Source organism: Eretmochelys imbricata, chromosome 1 (assembly GCF_965152235.1).
Source record: "Eretmochelys imbricata isolate rEreImb1 chromosome 1, rEreImb1.hap1, whole genome shotgun sequence".
NCBI lineage: Eukaryota > Metazoa > Chordata > Testudines > Cheloniidae > Eretmochelys > Eretmochelys imbricata.
Genome location: NC_135572.1, coordinates 346,458,281 through 346,479,442, shown reverse-complemented (window position 1 = coordinate 346,479,442; position 21,162 = coordinate 346,458,281). Strand labels below are relative to the sequence as shown.

Here is a 21,162-nt window from a genome sequence, read left to right as displayed (position 1 = left end):
TGCAAGATAACTATGTGCCAGATGCACTAAAGATTCATATGTCCCTTCACCTTCAACCACCATTCCATAGGACATGCATCCATGCTGATGATGGGTTCTGCTCAATAACGATCCAAAGCAGTGCGGACCAATGCATGTTCATTTTCATCATCTGGGTCAGATACCACAAGGAGGAGGTTGAATATCTTTTTTTCGTGGTTTGGGTTCTGTAGTTTCCACATCAGAGTGTTGCTCTTTTAAGACTTCTGAAAGCATACTCCACACCTTGTCCCTCTCAGATTTTGGAAGCACTTCAGAGTCTTAAACCTTGGATCGAGTGCTGTGGCTATCTTTAGAAATCTCACACTGGTACCTTCTTTGTGTTTTGTCAAACCTGCAGTGAAAGTGTTCTTAAAACGAACATGTGCCAGGTCATCATCCGAGACTGCTATAATATGAAATGCATGGCAGAATGAGGGTAAAACAGAGCAGGAGACATACTATTCTCCCCCAAGGAGTTCAGTCAAAATTTAATTAAATGCATTAATTTTTAACAAGCGTCATCAGTATGAAAGCATGTCCTCTGGAATGGTGGCCAAAGAATGAAGGGGCATATGAACATATAGCATATCTGACATGTAAATACCTTGCAACCCCAGCTACAGAAGTGCCATGTGAACAGCTGTTCTCACTTTCAGGTGACATTGTAAATAAGAAGCCAGCAGCATTATCTCCCGTAAATGTAAACAAACTTGCTTGTCTTAGCAATTGGCTGAATAAGATGTAGGACTGAGCGTACTTGTAGGCTCTGAAGTTTTACATTGTTTTGTTTTTGAGTGCAGGTATGTAACAAAACAAAAAAAATTACATTTGTAAGTTGCACTTTCAGGACAAAGAGATCGCACTACAGTATTTGTATGAGGGGAATTAAAAGAGTATTTTTCATCATTTTTACAGTGCAAATATTTGTAATAAAAATAAAGTGAGCCCTGTACACTTTGCATTCTGTGCTGTAATTTAAATCAATATATTTGAAAATGTAGAAAAACATTCAAAAATATTTAATACATTTCAATTGGTATTCTATTGTTTAACACTGCGATTAAAACTGCAATTAATCGTGATTAATTTTTAATCACAATTAATTTTATTTTAGTTAAATCGCATGAGTTAACTACGATTAATCGACAGCCCTAGTAACTATTCTTAAGTCCTTTCAATACAGTCATGTCAGCCTAGATACCTGGATGTTATGAAAACAGTGAATACAGATTCTTAATGATTCTTCACCCCACTTCTTCCACAAAACATATTTCACAAGACACCAATCCACATTAACCAAGTCTACACTTTTTTAAAAAATAAAGCCAAATATGATACAACTATAAATACCGTTTTAACTGATCTATTTTTTAAAATGTTATATCCTAACAGTTCATTTGTAGATCAGATTTCATCTAATAAAACTTGACAGAGAAATGGAATCAATGGAAACCTTCATAGGAATCCAGGCACCAAATCTCATCTTAGTGTACATTTGTAGGGAAAAAATAAAAGTATACAATTTCTCATACACTATATATTACAGTTAGAGCCATAATACACTTTTTAAAAAATTATGTACATTAACAATTGACAGATTACAAAGGAAAAATTTACATATTAGAAGATTAAAATAGAAATAATATTTTATGAAGTTGAGGTTGTTGCAATAAAACAGTTAGCCAAAAAAAGATATTCAAAGCAGAAATGTAAGTTACTAATATATCATGATAACAGGTACAGCAAGATGTTTCTTCAACCTTGTACAACCTGGCTTTTGTGTCACAACTTTAATGGTATTCACAACTGCATTTTAATACTCTATTGTGGTTTTAAGTGATTCTGTAAAATCTACATATTGTGCCAAAAGGAATTATATTAAAGACTAACAAGACTATAGATCAATTCAAAGAGACAATGGAGAAAAAGAATATATTTTCGTCCTTAAACAGTCTTTCTTCAATTTTCTGCTGAGAAAAATATTAACAAGATCATTTTACCCTCTTACACACCACCAAGGTAACTACACAATTCCATCTGTCTCTATTTGTTAGCAAGATCAAATTCTTCACTGAATGAAACATGCCTTTGTTGATATTTAATTCAAGAAATAATAGGATGCAGCTGCCCACCACCACTGCAGAGAAGATACGATACCTTATTTAACCATTGCAAAATATGTGGATTCATTAGCTGCACAGAACAGACAGCAGTAATAAATACTGCTCACTAAAGTGTGAATTTTCCTTTACCCATAAGGCCAAGATATACAATGGGAAATAGAATCATAGAATATCAGGCCTGGAGGGGACCTCAGGAGGTCATCTAGTCCAACCCCCTGCTCAAAGCAGGACCAATCCCCAATTAAATCATTTAAAGCCTTCAGTTTAAATATATTTGATTAGACTTTGATTTTATTTATCTTTTCATAATAATCTAGCCAACACCACCAGACAAGTGAAACTTTCTTTACTCAACTATTAATTTAAAATAAATAGTAAAAGGAGGCTAATACAGAGATTTTACCATTTAAAACATTTAAATTTGGAAAACTGATTTTAAGAGCCTGCAAATCCACAATGTTCCACCTTCCTTTTTAGGACATGTACTTGTTGCTGTGCATATTTTTTACCAGCACTATTAGTTTTACTCAGACAAAGCACTGTGTTTTAAAACATGTTGTTAACATATTTTAACTTGCAAGTTAAAATACAATACAATTTGGCACTCAGAGTAGACTGGGATAAGCAGCGTTTTAAAACATGTTGGCTAGATATGGTTAACTCTAGGATTACACCGCATCTACAAGTCACTGCACCTCTCTCTATCACAATTTCTCGATCTATAAAATAACATGGTAAAAACTTCTGTGTGCCTTTGTTACCACTAGTGGCATTGCACTGATGCTAGACAAAGGGCAGGAAAAGCACTAGTAGACAAGGCCTCTGTATGCAGCAATTCTCACTTAGAAGACAGTCAAATGGGTGTACAGGAGCAGCCAGGGCCTCCCTTTTCTGAAAGTAAAGATGATAAAACCAAAATGTAGGAGAATGGGGACCTGACCTAACAAAAACTTCCACAATCACCTGTTTTTCCAGGCAGCAGATTGCATACACTTGCTGTTCTCAGTGGTCTGGTCTGCAGCCTCAGTCTGACAGTGCCCAATGTTCCAACCAGGTTTAGGCAATTTTTTTTTTTTTTTTTTTTTTTATAAACAACAAACTCACAAACCTCCATCCTACCTACACCCATATGACCTGCATAGTCTGCAGGCATGGAGCCCCTCGGTGAACTGCTGTTCCCAGCCAATGGGAGCTGCGGGAAGTGGCTGAGAACAGTGAACCGTGGCCACTGGGAGCTGAGGGGCTCCGTGCCTGTGAACACTCCAGGTAAAACGTCCCGACCTGCCAGCAGCTTACCTTGACAGGCCAGGAGCCAAAGTTTGCCAACCCCTGAAATATAGGGTCATACAGTTTTTACTATTTTTAACCTATCCATCTTGGGGGGGTGGGATCAGCTTGTAAACAAACGGGCTAATGAACAAGTATATACGGTACTTATTATGTTGAAGCATTTTGATGTCCCAGCCAGAAGGGTCATCCCCATAGTGCTAGGTACAGTGAACACATTCATGGATTCTAAAACCAGAAAGGACCACTGTTACCATCTAGCCCGACTTCTTGCACAACACTAGCCACAGAACTTCCCTGAAATAATTCCTGTTTGAACTAGAACATTACTTTAAGAAACCATCCAATCTTGATTTAACAATGGTCAGTGATGGAGAATTTACAACCCATGGTAAATTATTCCAATGGTTCATTACCCTCACTGTCAAAATGCTTCAGCTTATTTTCAATGTTAATTTGTCTAGCTTCCACCCATTGGATCTGGTTATCTTTGTCTGCTAGACTGAAGAGACCATTATCAAATATTTATTCCCCACACAGGTACTTGTAAAGTGTGATCAAGTCATCTCTTAACCTTCTCTTTGTTAAAATAATAGATTCAGCTCCCTGAGTCTATCACGATATGGCATGTCTTCCAATCTTTTATAATCATTCTCATGGCTCTTCTCTGAACCCTCTCCAATTTTTCAACATCCTTCTTGAATTGTTGACACCTGAACTAAACATAGTTGTTCAGTAGCAGTCGCACCAATGTCAAATACAGAGGTAAAATAACCACTCTGATCTTACTCAAGATACCTGTTTTTACACATTCAAGAACAACATTAGCCCTTTTCACCAAAGAGTCATATGGGGAGCTCATGTTCAGCTGATTAACCACCAAGTCTTTTTCAGAATCACTGTTCCAGATACTTACAGGATGGGGGACTCTATGGCCTACATTCTTTGTCCCTATACATATACATTTTCATCTTTGTGTTGTGTACAACAACTAACATAATTGGATTCTGGTCTATGACGAGGGCCTGTAGGCACTACAGTAATACAAATAATAAGTAGTAATAATAATTTGGCTGTATTAAAAAACACACATTGTTTCCTTGTACCCATCTTACCAAGTGGTCCAAATTGTTCTGTATCAGTTACCTGTCTTCATTATTTACCAGTCCCCCAATTTTTAGGTCACCTGGAAACTTAATCTGTGATGATTTTGCTTTCTTCCAGAACACTGAAAAAAGTGTTAAATAATATTGGGCCAAGAACCAATACATGTGGGGCCTCACTAGAAACACACCCACTTGATGACGATTCCTGTTTACACAGTTACATTTTGGTACCAGTCAGCCACTTTTTAAATCTATTTAGTATGTATAAGGCTATGATTATGTCACGGAAACCGTGACTTCCATTGACCTCCGTGACATTTTCTGCCCCAGGGCTGGAGCTCCAAGCCAGCCCCGCCCACACAGCTCCCAGCCCCACCTTGTGGGGGGACCCCACAGCTGCCCAGCCACAGCAGGCAGCTAGCAGACCCTGTAGCTCCCAGTTGCCCCAGGGGCAAGGCGACCCCACAGCAGCCCAGCCCCATGGGCAGGGGGACTCCAGAGCTCCCATGCAGCACAGCGGTGGAGGACCTGGGAGCCCCAGCAGGAATGGGTGCTGAACCCGCCTACCCCTTTCGTCAGGGATATTTTTAGTGAAGGTCAGGGACAGGTCATGGGCTTCAGTGAATTTGTTTATTGCCCATGACCTGTCCATGACTTTTACTAAAAATATCAGTGACAAAAACGTAGCCTTAATTATGTGCCATGTTAATTTTCTCATTATAGTTTGTTTGTTTTTTTAATTAAAACATCATGGAGTACCAAGTCAAATGTCTTACAGAAGTCTAAGTGTATTACATCAACGTGTAAGAGAGAGAGCGCATCTCCCTTGTGCTAAGCACTCTACACACATGTAACAAGGCATTGGGGTATTTGTGAGACATATGGACGTGCATGCACGGCCGAGAAGGAGGCTGGAAACGTACAGACATTCATTCAATTTGTTTTCTAGAAAGGACATGGAATTTTTAGACTGATTCAGGAAGTAGATTGTGCTTATTCCACTCCATCTAACCTCCTCAGATCTTGGTTTAGAAGAATCTGAGTTACGTTTTAGTATTAGTTTGAATAATTTCAGTACTGTTTGTACTTAATTCTATATAAAAATACAGCAAAAATAATAATCAAAAGATGTTTCTGTTCACAGATTGGTGGTAAGTTTCCCTCCCTCACCAAAAAAAAACATTAATATTTAGCATCATTTTACATCTGTTTTACAACAGAATACTTTTAACTGACTACGACAAGCTGACCACATTTATAGTGGTCAACAAAATGATCAAGATCATGCAGCTATTTCCCCATGTACACACCAGAAGTCCTCAAGCTATTTCAGTGTGTGTTCATATCTCAAAAGACATCTCCAATCACATTTGTGCAGATTACATACACACCTGAACAATTGCACGTAAGTTTTTTGTAAGTTTACCAATCACCATAATATACAAACAGTGCATTGCAGCCTACCTACCCTACCATTTATTATTGAAAAATACTGTTTTTGTAACTACAGAAATCACTTACATTTCTATGTAACACCAGGAAAGTATATGACGTATTTGTAGCTGCCTTTAAGGCAATTTAACAACTGAAAACCAAGAAAACATACAGCATCATGTAATCAGCCAGCTCTCTCCAGAGTACAAGGGTCCACAGCCACAGTTTGAGAACTGCTGGTTTTAACCCTACAGATTGGTCTTATATATTATGTAGACCAAGGGAGGAAGTTAAAAAAATAAAGGAACCACCAACATATTTTAACTACAGACTTTTTAATTCAAAATTTCCAAATTTATTCTGAGAAGTTAGGGTTCCAGCCAATGGGAGCTGTGGAGTGAGCGCATGGGGCACGGGCAGTGTGAGGAGCTGCCCACCACGGCTCTGTGTAGGAGCAGCCGTGACAGGTTGCCACTTGTGGGGAGCCACCCAAGGTGAGCGCCCCCCGGATCCGACACCCCACACCCCCTCCCGTGCCCCAAACCCCCTCCCGCACCCAAACTCACTCCCAGAGCCCGCGCTCCACACCGCCTCCCGTGCCGCAACCGCCTGCCAACCCCAAGCCAACCAGACTATAAACCAGAATTTCAATGAAGATCAGAAATGCCGGTTTCTAGAGATTTCTGGTTGGTGAAGTACTGTATAAAACAGCTTTTACTGTATATACTTTCCTACTCACTTTAAAAATTTTGGCCAGCAGAGAAGGCACAGAAGAATGGCCAGACTGGATCTGTCCTGTCCCCCCCGTCCAGTCTGGCCATTCTTCTGTATAATTTTGAGGCAAGGATTTTAACTATAGTTTTTCCAATGAGAGATTAAACAACTTTTTCACCAGCTGCTAGATATAATAGCACCTCAACATAGCTACCTAATGCACAAAACTTCTGCAAACACCCTTTGAACAACAGTTAAGAGTCAGCAAGTTAGATGGTTTAAATGAAGAAAAGATCTTAAGTTTAAACAAAAACAGAACCAGTCGTGGAATCCTGCTGGGATTACTTGCATTACACCACATAAGGTATCAATCCCCAGCATCTTCCATCTGTACTACAAATCAAAGAGGTTGTATCCAATAAGAAAACATGTTAAGAACAGAGGAATGCCACAGAGTAGTGTAGCTTTTTGGTTAACCACAAATCAATCATTGTAGTTTAAAATAAGTGCATATCTTTAAAATCAGCAAATTGATATGCTGAATTAGAACATCTGAACAATAAGAAACAACCATTTAAAAAGCTGTTCCTTAATGTTTAGTGTTATCAACAATTCTATGCCACTGGTGGATGGTGGTTGCTCAGTCTTTCCAATGCAATGCTGATTATTGCTTGATCAACAGCACAGACAAAAGGAGAGGAACATCATGACGCACATTAGAAAGCTTTCTATTTGCTCAGGATCAGTTGCTTTTGGAAATCTCCCTTCAACCCATCTGAAGCCTCCCAACCCTTCACATATAGTGGGAAATGTTCTCCTATGAATGGATTTGAAGATAATTCACATCACCAAGAGAGTATTACTATTGCCTACTCCCAGGAATAGGAAGGCTTTGATGGTATAGCTTTACTGGAATACATACTGGCAAGGCATTCCTAGTGTGGACGCAGCTGTCCAAGCATTACTGCACTTTGTACTGGTAAAGTAAAGCCATCCCCCAGGAGCAAAACAAGCCGTACCGGTAAAAGCACAGCTTTGCCAGTATAGCTATGCCTACAGTTGGGACTTCTGTCGGAAGAGGTACAGTGGTCAGGTATTGCACCTGTTCAAACCCCTGACCGATGTAGTTACGTCAGCTGAAGTCTCTAGTACAGACTCAGCTTAATACAAAAGATCTATCAGCAAATGCATGCCTTGATTCACTGAGACTTGCCATTCTCCAATTCCTCTTCAGAGGAATCATGCTGTCCTTGTGCCAGGGAGAGGCTGCAGAAGTTTACCTTCGATGCTGTATTGCTAAAGATACTATGGCTGTAGAAGCCTAGCTGCCCATAAATTCAAAAGGAAGGAGCTGCCATTTCACAGTGGCAGTTCTTCCTTCTTCATCCTCTGACAAGTGGGACAGGAAGACCTGACTATAGGGTCCTGAAGGACGTCACTGTATGTCAGGCACTAACGTCCATTCTTCCCAAGAAAAGACAACAACATGGCAATGTACTGAACTAAACAAAATGTCTTCAGTCTAAAGGAAGACCCATATAAGGGAAACAAAATAGCTTTCCACAAAGCTAGTGATTAACAAAAACAGGCACTTGCTGGGGGAAAAAAAACACCATGTTCAAAAAAACCTCCATTTGGCTCACTTCCTCAGAGGCATGAAGTATAATTGTCCTGTGGAGTGAAAACTGGAGTTAGATTCTGCATATTACCAAAATGCTCATTTTCTATTGGGCCACTTGCTTGACAAGCAGCAAAGGGATTTTATCATCTGCAAGGGTAAAATCACGACACAAGAGAAGTTATTTCCTCAAGTTTTTGCACTGTTTTTTTTCTTTAAATGTAGGGAAATATGTTGAAATATAGTCCATGTGGAATCACCTCATCCACCTGAACAAAATTCACACCGTCACATAATATGCTCTGGGACTCTTTACTTAAGAGGTTGTCATGAATATAAAGGGAAGGGTAAACCCCTTTGAAATCCCTCCTGGCCAGGGGAAAGCTCCTCTCACCTGTAAAGGGTTAAGAAGCTAAAGGTAACCTCGCTGGCACCTGACCAAAATGACCAATGAGGAGACAAGATACTTTCAAAAGCTGGGAGGAGGGAGAGAAACAAAGGGTTTGTGGGTCTGTCTATATTCTGTCTTTGCCGGGGATAGACCAGGAATGGAGTCTTAGAACTTTTAGTAAGTAATCTAGCTAGGTACGTGTTAGATTATGATTTCTTTAAATGGCTGAGAAAAGAACTGTGCTGAATAGAATAACTATTTCTGTCTGTGTATCTTTTTTGTAACTTAAGGTTTTGCCTAGAGGGGTTCTCTATGTTTTGAATCTGATTACCCTGTAAGGTATCTACCATCCTGATTTTACAGGAGGGATTTCTTTATTTCTATTTACTTCTATTTTTATTAAAAGTTTTCTTGTAAGAAAACTGAATGCTTTTTTCATTGTTCTCAGATCCAAGGGTTTGGGTCTGTGGTCACCTATGCAAATTGGTGAGGCTTTTTATCCAACATTTCCCAGGAAAGGGGAGGTGCAAGCGTTGGGAGGATTGTTCATTGTTCTTAAGATCCAAGGGTCTGGGTCTGTAGTCACCTCGGCAAATTGGTGAGGCTTTTTACCAAACCTTGTCCAGGAAGTGGGGTGCAAGGTTTTGGGAAGTATTTTGGGGGGAAAGACACGTCCAAACAGCTCTTCCCCAGTAACCAGTATTAGTTTGGTGGTGGTAGCGGCCAATCCAAGGACAAAGGGTGGAATATTTTGTACCTTGGGGAAGTTTTGACCTAAGCTGGTAAAGATAAGCTTAGGAGGTTTTTCATGCAGGTCCCCACATCTGTACCCTAGAGTTCAGAGTGGGGGAGGAACCTTGACAGAGGTATAGATCAGTGGACAGGGTCTTGTCTGTGGAGGCCACTTCCCTTTAGCAATTCATCATTGTGACATGTTGTTATCACTGTTTTGCAGACACAAAATGCAGCCTCTAACTAGCTGTCTGACAGTTTGCTATAAAGTAGTAAGGACACTTAACACTTAGACAGTGCTTCACACTTTCAAGCACAGCACTGAAATTAAGTTACCAGACAGCACTAGACAAAGGCAGTATAATCCAGCTATGTGAGGTATCTAGTACTGACCTCAGTGAAGTTTATCCACAAGTATTATTAAAAAGTAAACTTATAGTTTATGATGTGCCAAAAAACAGATTATGGGAGTAAAAGTGATAGTAACGTACATTTTTCTATATATCAGCTGACAGAAATTCCACTTTCAAGTGCTCTACACATTAAGATACAGTATCTTAGTCCAATCTCTGATCTCTCCAGAACTTCCTAATTACAGCTCAGTCAAGGCCTTTTCTCAAAGGCAAGGAAGTTTCCATAACTTAGTAATTCTGACCTAAACACCAATTCTCCATTTAGGCCAGATACCTGCCTCTAGCATGGTGCTACTGCTGTAACCACTCTGTTCCCTCTAGTGCTGACTGCAATCTCTGAAGTGCAGAGAAGCCAGCCAGGTGATTAAAGTAAAAAACTGCAGACCGAAGGAAGAGAAGAGTAGACCAAAAGGCAAGATATGCCAAGAACAAAACAGCAAGAGAGGAAAGTATTAACCCCTGAAAGTAAAAGTGTTTAACTGAAAAAGGTCACTAGAAGTACAGATTTAAGTTTTTAACTACTTACGCTGTCTTTCTACTATGCCCATGACTGGGCTTAACACGATTATCCTATTTTTTCTCCTTAAGGCCCGAGAGCCATGCCACACCAAGTTACTATTAAATTCCTCTGCTGTGTAGCTTCAGGAAGAGGCAGTTCACAGGTCTTTTCAACCAAGATATGTGTGACACTGCATCCCATATTCATTATAGTAATCTGATTGTGATATGATTTTGGCATAATTATGATGCATTTTGTACAAGATGGGTCATGTGAGGTGTCATTGGAAAAGTTATGATTTGCTGAATCTGATCATCCTATTTGTGTGCACGCATCATTTTTGTATCTGACATTATGAATATTGACTATATATCTGTATTTCAAATGTGCTTACTCTGGGTGACACCCACAACTAGCCTTTCAGGTACAACAACGAAGAAGCTAGACAATGCTAATGGCTCATCAACAAAGAAAATGGACTGCAGAAGAGCTTAGCTTTCCTGTGAACGTTTCACCCAGCCTATGGTAATGGCTGCTATGACTCAGCAAGGCATGCAAGGGAATGTGATCAGACCACCTGACACTGAACTCCATTTTGGTACCTGTATTTTTCCCACAAGCTGAACTGGGAAAGGAGTTTGGAACAAAGGGTTCCCACCATATGGAAAAACTATATAAGTTGGGAAGTGACATCATCTCTTGGCCCCACTCCCCACACAAGAGAACTCCTGGAAACACCTGAGGAACAAAGACTGAACTGGGGGAAGTGCTGGTCCAAGGCTAAAGGGATTTCTAGCCTGTGTATGGAAACTTAGTAAACTGCTTGTTTCAGGGTGAGAAACTGCTAATTCAAATCTCATCTATCTAGCATATTAGATTTAGTTTGTGGCTTTTTATTTGTTATGTAATCTGCTTTGATCTGTTTGCTATCACTTATAATCACTTAAAATCTTTCTGTAGTTAATAAGCTTGTTTTAGGTTTTATCTTAACCAGTGTGTTTTGACTGAAGTGTCTGGGAAACTCTCAGCTCTGTAAATAAAGGCTGTGGCATATCTTTTCCATGCCGAGGGGGAAGCGAATATTAATGAGCTTGTATTGTACAGATCCCCGTGCAGTGCAAGACTATATACTTCTGGGTTTATACTCCAGCAAGGGTGCAAGGCTGGGGAGCTGGGAAACTGGCTCTTTGTCTTTGAGTGGCTAAGGTAAAGCACTCAGGTAGCTCAGTTGGGTGTGTGGTGCCACATGCTGTCATGTTGGGTGATAACAGGGCCTGGAAAGGCTGGCTGAATCACCAGCAGAGCAATGTGAGAAGGGCCAACTCAGTTTTTGGTTAGGGGGCACAGCAGTTCCCACGGCACCCAGATTGCACCCCAGGGATGACAATCCATCACAATATGCAGTATATATTTCCCTTTGTAAATACCCTGCATTGAATGTTGTCAGTCACACAAGTTTTAAGATGCAATAGTGCTTAGCAATTTACTAATCTTATATTTAACTGGTGAATTTTGGTTCATTCCCATTACTTAAAAAACCCCAACAACCCAGAAATAAAAGCGATCACTAAAATATTAAACTATTTCACTGTGAATACATCTTGAGTTTTTCAGTCTAAGCATTTGTGACTTTGTACGCACTACAGCTCTTTCGAATTCCGAGTTCATGGTTTCATAGATTCCAAGATCAAAAGAGACCACTGTGATCATCTAGTCTGAGCTCCTGTACCACACAGGCCATAGATCTTCCCAAAAATAATTCCCAGAGCATTTTTTTAGAAAAACATGCAATCCATTTAAAACAGCTACTCATGAAGAATCCACCACAACCTTTGGTAAATTGTTCCAGTGATTAATTACACAAACTTAAAAATTTACACCTTATTTCCAGTCTGAATTAGTCTAGCTTCAAACGGATTATGTTATACATTTCTCCATTACACTGAAGAACACATTATTAATATTTGTTCCGCATGTAGATTCTTATAGACTATGATTAAGTCATCCCTTCAACTTTGTTAAAATAATAGATTGAGCTCCTCGAGTATCAGTATAAAGCATGTTTTCTAATCCTTTAATCATTCTTTGTGGCAAATCTCTGAACCCTCTCCAATTTATCAAGACCCTTCTTGAATTCATTTGGGCATAAGCTTTCATGGGCTAGAACCCACTTCGTCAGATGCATGGAGTGGAAAATATAGTAGCAGGTATAAATACACAGCACATGAAAAGACGGGAGTTGCCTTACCAAGTGGGAGGTCAGTCTAACAAGACAATTCAATTAATAGTAGGATACCAAGGGAGGAAAAAAATCTCTTTTGTAGTGGTAGTCACCTACTACAAGACAGGCTCAACAAAGAAAGTAACAGACCACCACCTACAGCCCCAACTAAAACCTCTCCAGCGCATCATCAAGGATCTACAACCTATCCTGAAGGATGATCCCTCATTCTCCCAGACCTTAGGAGACAGGCCAGTCCTCACTTACAGACAGCCCCCCAACCTGAAGCAAATACTCACCAGCAACTACACACCACACAATAAAAACACCAACCCAGGAACCAAACCCTGCATCAAACCCCGGTGCCAACTCTGTCCACATATCTATTTGAGGGACACCATCACAGGATCTAACCACATCAGCCACACCATCAGGGGCTCATTCACCTGCATATCTACCAATGTGATATATGCCATCATGTGCCAGCAATGTCCCTCTGCCATGTACATTTGCATAGAGAGTGTCCGGTTTGGCCAAAGAATAAATGGACACAAATCTGACATCAGGAGTTCTAACATTCAAAAACCAGTACGAGAACACTTATATCTCCCTGGTCACTCAACAACAGACCTACAAGTGGCAATTCTTCAACAAAAAAACTTCAAAAACAAACTCCAACATGAAACTGGAGAACTGGAATTAATTTGCAAACTGGACACCATCAAATTAGGCCTGAATAAAGACTGGGAGTGGTTGGGTCATTACAAAACCTGATTTCCCCCATAGTAAATTTCCCCCTACTATTACTCACACCTTCTTGTCAAATGGGCCACTCATTACCACGACAAAAGTGATTTTTCCTCCGTTGGTATCCTACTGTTAATTGAATTGTCTCCTTAGGCTGACCTCCCACTTGGTAAGGCAACTCCCATCTTTTCATGTGCTGTATATTTATACCTGCTACTGTATTTTCCACTCCATGCATCTGACGAAGTGAGTTCTAGCCCATGAAAGCTTATGCCCAAATAAATGTGTTAGTCTCTAAGGTGCCACAAGGACTCCTCATTGTTTTTGCTGATACAGACTAACACGGCTACCACTCTGAAACCTTCTTGAACTGGACACAGCATTCCAGAGTAAAATAACCTCTCTACTCAAGAGTCTCCTGTTTATACATCCAAGGATTGCATTAGCCCTTTTGGCCACAGGATCGTACTGGGAGTTCAGGATCAGCTGATTATCCACTCAAGTCTTTTCAGAGTCACTCTTTCCCAGGATAGAATCCCCCATGGTTCTATCATCAAACTTTTGATATCTGACTAATGTTTTCAAATTTCAGGGATAAAGAGCCAGAAACAAAAACTTCATTTTTTCATCTTCCTATTCTTTAGAAATATAATGACTGGAAGAACATATACTATCCTGTGAAGTTAGGACAACTTTTGGAAAAAAGTCACATTCATACAACATACATTTAGGCAGAATTTATAAAGCTGTGTGTTGTTAAAAAATGATTGTATAAATAACTCAATACATCGCATATAAAAAGCAATAACTTAATCTTCTTTGGCAGCTCTTTATTACCCTTCATTATAAGTACATTTAAATTCACTTTTTCGTTTTCCAAGGGATGCAGTTTATTTTGTGGATGAGAGCCACTTGGTCTCTCTTCCTTTTTTGATGTTCTATTGCAACTCACTGGCAGCAGCTGTAAAAGTATTTTTAAAAACCTTTTTAATCAATCAGTCTTCGAGTTACTTGAAAAACCTCTTTATATGGAATACACAAAACACATAGCCTCACACTTCATGATAGCACAGAGAACTGTGTGTCTGCCAGCATTTGTGTTACAGAACACCGTAACTTAGCCCTACAAGTTCACTCCAAACACAACCTGGCTTAGAAAAACTGAACATATAACCCAAAGTTCAGATCTCGTTTAACAGGATAAGATATGTGCAAATGCCAGGAAGCCCTACAAAAACAGAGGTCCAGGATATTCAGTTCTCAATTGCAACCATGTGAGCAAATGTGTACACGCAATGCTTTTCTCTATGATGCCTGTCTGCTCCATTCTCTTTGGGCCCTTTTCGGGGGGGAGCAGGGGTCATCTATGTATGAGTTTATTTCTCATGAAAAAGTGTCAGATTGACAGTTGAGTCCGCTTTATCCACAGAACATGTTACCAGTGTCTGTAATGTACACTGGCCTAGAAGAAGTAAAAGGCTTCAGATCTCATCATTACTAGTCCCACCTTGTCTGTTCTTATCTGAAGGCATCAATATTTATTATTTAGATCGCAGTGGCATCCACTTTCCAAATAAAAAAAGACGTCAGAGTTCTTGCCCTATATATATAAAGCCCAATGTATCTATAAAGTAAGAAATGTTACTGATGCGTGCAAAACAGCAAGTTATTTTCCCAAACTTGTGCATTGTAAGATTTTTGGGGGGTGTGGGAAATTGATGTACGCGTAGTCAAAGCAGAATCATTTTATACAAATAAATAGGACAGTAGAATTTATTTGGAGGGATCTGGGGGGAGGGAGGAAAGAGCCTTAGCACTACATCCCATTGATTTAAAAAAACTGAAGCTGTTAGCAGCTTGTTGCAAGAATGTTAGTATTTAGTACAACAGTGTGTACTAACATTTAAATTTCATTGTTTCTAAATTTCAAGTTAATGTAGCAGCTCAAAGAATAAAATTCACTGCGTTGACCTTCTCTTTCTTCAATGGAGTAATCAAAACAAAAAAGAAGAAAAGAAAAAAATACTAAAAGCAGGGAGCCTGTAATCATAGGAAAATTGTAATGACAGCCTGTAAAAGTTTCCTGCAGCTAAATGTCACTAAGAAGAAAAAACTTCTACAAACAGATTGAACAAACTCCTGCTTGTGGGATTTTAGCAAGATTAGGTACAGCCAGGATTTTTGCAGTAAGTAATTTATCTTTAAATATGAAATAAATCCAGAATAGTTAACTACAACATAATGCACATCTTTACCATGTCTTCAATGTATCATCTGGTTGCCACACTGTACAAATAATTTTACTATATGTGTGATTTGACAGCTGGATTTAATTGTCTTTCTGTAAACTCAGCAGACATTTATAAAAAGCACTAGATATCAACCCAGTGAAACAAATACTACAATAAAAGCCACTTACATTTGAACATGTCATATAATCTATTAAGAAAAATTATCCATGGGCAATAGAATCCATCATACACAGAAGTTATCTTTCCATAGATATTCTTCACTTAAACCTGTAAGTGTTTGCTGGATTGGGGCCTAACTTTCAGACCAGGAGTAGTCCCAATGAAGTCAATCGAAACTACTCACATGCTTAAAAGTTATTGATAAGCATCTGCAGTACCAAGGCCTTACATGTTAGCTTTTATGTTCAATCACACTGTTCAGATGGTAGAACAGACAATATAATCTAAAATATTTCATAGCACATTAAAGAGATTGAAATTTTAATATTTTATATTACACATCAAACGTGCATTTGGAACTTCACTACCAGGTCTGAAAATTAGGAAAAACGAGAACTGCATACTTAAACTACTTTAAAGGTATCTGACTGCAGATAAGGCCCTAGCTCTTCTCAATGCAAGGGTGAATAATGACATAATTTATACGTTGAGATAGATACAAGTAAATATCTTTTCCCTGACATGGGAAATACCTCTGAGTCTACAAGACATTTAGAAGAGCATAATCTAATATTACAGGGAACAACTCTTACTGCAAGACATTTTTAAGGAAGCAAACTTTAACTAATGCTTCCCCCAGGCAATATAGTTGTAATACTTTCTACAGCTAACATCTGTAAATAAACATTCTCCTCTAATCTCATTTAGAGGAAAAGGCATCTTTACAACTCTGTCCTTGAAATCCATGACTTATCATGGAAAGGAGCAACTGCACCTGACCGAAAGATATGCTGCTCCCCTGAATACAGGTGACTACATACTGAGTAACATTAATGCCAACAAACAAAAACTGCTCAATTTTCGGAAACAGACACTGATTACAGATGTCCAACTTGAGATGCTGGAGTTCTGATATTCAAAAGGTGCCGAGCTCATAGCTCCCACTCAACACTTCTGAAAAATCAGGTCTATAGTACCTCAGACTAGCACCCCAAATCTGTGGTCACGGTTGACAATGTTGGCCTTAGCAATGCTAGTGTTAACTTTTATCTGAACTGATTTTCAGAATGGACTTCTTATGCTTCCCAATATCAGGCCAAATCCTCCAGTCCATACTCAACCAAAACTCCACTGAAATCATTCATTGTTACAAAACCTGCAATGACTCTATAAACAACAATCACAAGAATATTTTATGAACCAGACTGACATAGCAACTATGCTCTGAGAGGAAACTAAATTTATCAGACAAAACAAAATATCCACACTTCACCAGGCACTGACAACGTCCTTGATGCTGTATCAGATCAAGGAAGACTAAACTAGCAGCCTTTGACAAACTGGTATATTCAAGTTTATGGAATGCTTGGTATATTTAATAAGAATCATCAGTGAAGGGTGTTATTTATGCAATATTATAAATGTTTTAAACAGAACCAGATCCCATGCAAACTGCTGTGTGCAGGAAAAAACATTTTACTGATTTTACATAAAGAAACAGCATCCAACCACAGTGACAGCTAAATAATACCACTTACATTCAGTAAATTAACCTGATAGTTCTTTTTAGATAGCTGCAGTCTTTTTTTTTTTTTTTTTTTTTTTGGAGGGGGGCAGATTAATTAATATTTACTCTATCAGTTTTGCCGGTTTTCTAATTGACAAGAAAAAATGGTTTTCCCTTGTTTTGAATGGCGCTGAAATTAACGTCTGTTTTTCCTCAAAGCAAGCTATTTAAGCAAGGGCCACGTTAAAAATGAATGGGACTTTTGCCAATGTCTTCAACAGTCAGGGGATCCAGGCCATAGGTTCTGTGCATGCCTATGTTGTTAATGAAGACTTCACTGTCATGGACATGGTTTTATTAGTTAGCTATTGCTAACACAGATAGAAAGAGGAATACCATTGTGGTTCTTTGCACTGGGAAGTGAAGTAATAGATTTAAAAAAAGACAAACCAGTGAACTCACAATTTAGAAGCAGATTAAGTCTTGAACTAAACTTGATATGGCCCTCTGACTACATAATACAGTACTTGTAATTGTGAAAGGGCTGTATTAAGATGTTTCACTGTAGTTTCTATGGAATGTAACTCCAGTTAGTGTTGCTGTCATGGATTTTACTAGGTCTTACCAGTGTGAAACTCTTAACAAACAACTCACATTTTTTTTTTTTTTAAAAAGATCAACCACCACCTCAATTTGCTAGAAAAGGAATAAAAGAGAAACCTCCACAATCAGATATGGTCTTAGACCCGATATTGGAGCTTTTGGCTTCCTTCCTTCTCTATTTTTTGCCAGACTCATCATCAGATTCCTAAACACAAGCCAAAGCACATTTGCTTTCACACCTCTTCACTGGAACTTGGTTAATATATTTCCCTGTTCCCTTAAATGAAATCCCTTCATTTTATGCTAGATTTGTACCAAATATTCTAATTTAGTGGACACCCACATATTTTGGAGTTCTTTAGTAACACAAAGAAGTTTTCTAGCTCAAAGCCTGTGGCATATTTGATTCAAATGAACAAGATCAACTTGTTTCAGAACTTTCCTCCCTAAATTATACCAAAATCTTGTCAGCACAGCAACTCTTATAAAAACATAAATAACCATATTTTTTTCTTGTTCATAAAATAAATTCTACTCAATAAATCAATTTTTCTTTGGTTTAAGAATCACCTTGGCTTATTTTTTTTTTTTAAATAAAAGAGGAACCTTTCCAGATGTCAATTCTACCTAAATATTTTTTGTGAAAGAGGAACTTTCAAAACCTAACACAGACGCATAGGTTTCTTTTAAACTGTGAAACAAGTTTTACAAATCCTTATTTTGAACTCTATTATGAGGATATGGTAAAATAAAGGAATTTACTCACTCATGACTGGAAACTTCTTTGCATATAGCCCGAGACAGGTATAGAACCAAGGTATCTTCTTGGAAAAGGTTTCTCAGAGGTATACATGTCCTGAACAAAGAAAGAAAAGGGTATTATTCTCACAAACTTATACCCAAACAATTAAAAATGATTCTTTCAAAATAAATTACTTTCCTTAGTTTGTCATCCCCTTTCTAAAAAAAAAAAAAAATTCAAGAAAGAAACCTCACACCAAAAAGTGTCTTTGTTAATTGTTGGATTTCATTGTTTTATGATATGAAACAACATTCTTGAAATTTAATCTTCTAAAATTCTCACTTTCTTGTAAAAGTCATTCTAGTAGGTCTTCAAAGACTAATTCATAAACATTAACTGCTCCCTTATGGGTAATAAATGTTCATAAGGCATGAAATACAAGATTGATCACATTTTTTCTAGTAGATGTAGCGTTATTATAAAAGTCATACTTCCTCCCAAGTACATTCAGTTAGCAGGAAGATGCAGTAAAAAGTACTCTATAACGAGATGACCATACACAAAATTTAGTAAATAAATACGCTGTTGGCACTAACTTCTATACTTTCCCCGCTCCTCCAAGAAACCAAGTCTTGAAAAGTGACAACTCCATCTAGTGTGAGTGTAAGCCATCATATCTGTCAAATATAAAAATCCAAACCGAAACAAGACACCTAAGTAGGACAGATGTTGATTTTATTTTTATTTTTTTTAAACAATACATGCCTGGCTTTATCCATAGCTAAACATGCAACATTAATTTGTAATAGTAAAAGCACAGCAAAGTACGCTTTAGAATGTTTATTAAATAACCTCCATCCTGCTGCTATGAGCAATTTTATACAGATGTATGAAAACAGTTAAAATTGAGATGACTCTCTCATAATTAACTTAAAACCAAAAACAAGAAACGCAAAATCCATTATATATTAGGCTATAAAGAGAGTTTTCTTTCAATACCTGCATAAGGATAGACTTTCTGTAAACTAAGGAATATTCTCTAATATGATCTATTTCTTCTTTCCAGAACCAAATATAACTTGCAGAGTCTGACCACCTGTGCTAGTCAAACCAGATAATTCCTTCTGCTGACTCAGATTTCAAGTCTCAACTCTCTTCATCTCATAAGGCTAAAGAGAATACACACAAGGAGAGACAATTATCAAACTTCTTTAAAAGTGTGACTGAGCATAACATTTACAGATTTGCAGCAAATGCCAAAAGAGTAAAGGAAAGAGCATAGTCATGTACTGTTGAGCCAGCTCCCACTCCTGGATCAATTGCTAAAACGGGCAAAAGGGACAGCTAGAAAGAAAAATGCAACAGTGCTGTGGCTTTACAAACACCAATGAACATTGCAACCAGCCCCTGTGCACTGGAGGGAATGTGAGAAGGACAGACTTAGGAGGGAGAAGAAAATGGAAGCACACTGAGTAACCATATTTAAAAACAAAAGAACACAAAGTTGTGAGATGCTGCAATTGCTAAAGAAAAAATTTGACATTTCAAGTCCTGTTGATTCTCTCCATGAATGACTGCTAAATTGAACATCTAAGCACATACAGCTTAAACAAAAATAAAATGCCTAGTTAAAATATATCATTAGAACTGCAGTCCTGTCAGTTTTCTTTCGATTATTGATGTCAAAATTAGCAAATGTAATGTTCACTACATTTAATCACTTACTACACTAATTACAGTTATTATACTAGAGTATCCTTATGGCTGGAATTATACAGATTTGGGCCCCAATCTTGCAATTGGACTGCATGTGTGGAGTCAACTGGCGAATCAGAGCCCTGCACTCAAATGTGTTTTTAGGAGGATATTGTCTCACCTACACTACAGGAAAAACAGCATACTAGCACAGCGCTCTGCTTTAGTAGGGATATCTGAATTACAATACTTTCTATTGCTGACGTGGACAGGAAAACACAGCTCTATAAACAAAAGCAAACCCTTAGTTTTGAAAAACAGTCAGTGTTGTTAAGTGACAACAACGTAGTTATCCACCACATCATTTACAAAATCCAAGCACCCTAAAAACTAAGGAAATTAGTAGTTAAGGTGATCATAAATTTTACACTGCCCGCATATTAAGTACAAAGTGTGTTTATTAAGTATGAAGAAATGCGTATTTCACTATATTGTAACCTGAACTCTAATCGGGGGGAGGGAGGAGGGTAAGAAGGGCGGTGATAAATGATTTCACTAACTAAATATTTTCTTTAAAGATACGTTGTTAAATGAGACATATCAGTAAATATTTTTATGCTGAAGTATACTTTCTGTTCCTCAAGAATAATGCTGCATATGTAGTTTAAAAAAGGTGTAACATTGTCAAATTTATAGTTAAAGTGTGGACATGGATTGCATTTGAGGCTGATCAATATGTACATGCAGTTTTTTTTGTTGTTGTTGTTTTTTAAGATTGTGTGTTGTTAGTATTTTTAGATTACTGATGAAAGAATAATATGGGGGTAGGGGGTAGAGTGGAGGCTACTGTGTTGTGACCAAATATGCATTTTACAGTTGATAAGAAGAGCATATTTAT

The 21,162-nt window shown here is 38.2% G+C and overlaps 1 protein-coding gene across 4 annotated transcripts in view; it reads right to left on the bottom strand.

Moving 5' to 3' along the window:
• USP6NL (USP6 N-terminal like) overlaps positions 1–21,162 on the bottom strand; it is a 214,965-nt gene that overhangs the window by 190,400 nt on the left and 3,403 nt on the right. For all 4 annotated transcript variants that reach the window (XM_077836674.1, XM_077836681.1, XM_077836689.1 and 1 more), the window contains exon 2: positions 18,594–18,683. In XM_077836674.1, the coding sequence (XP_077692800.1) occupies positions 18,594–18,597 (4 nt within the window). In that variant the 5' untranslated portion in view covers positions 18,598–18,683. The remainder of the gene's footprint in view (positions 1–18,593; positions 18,684–21,162) is intronic.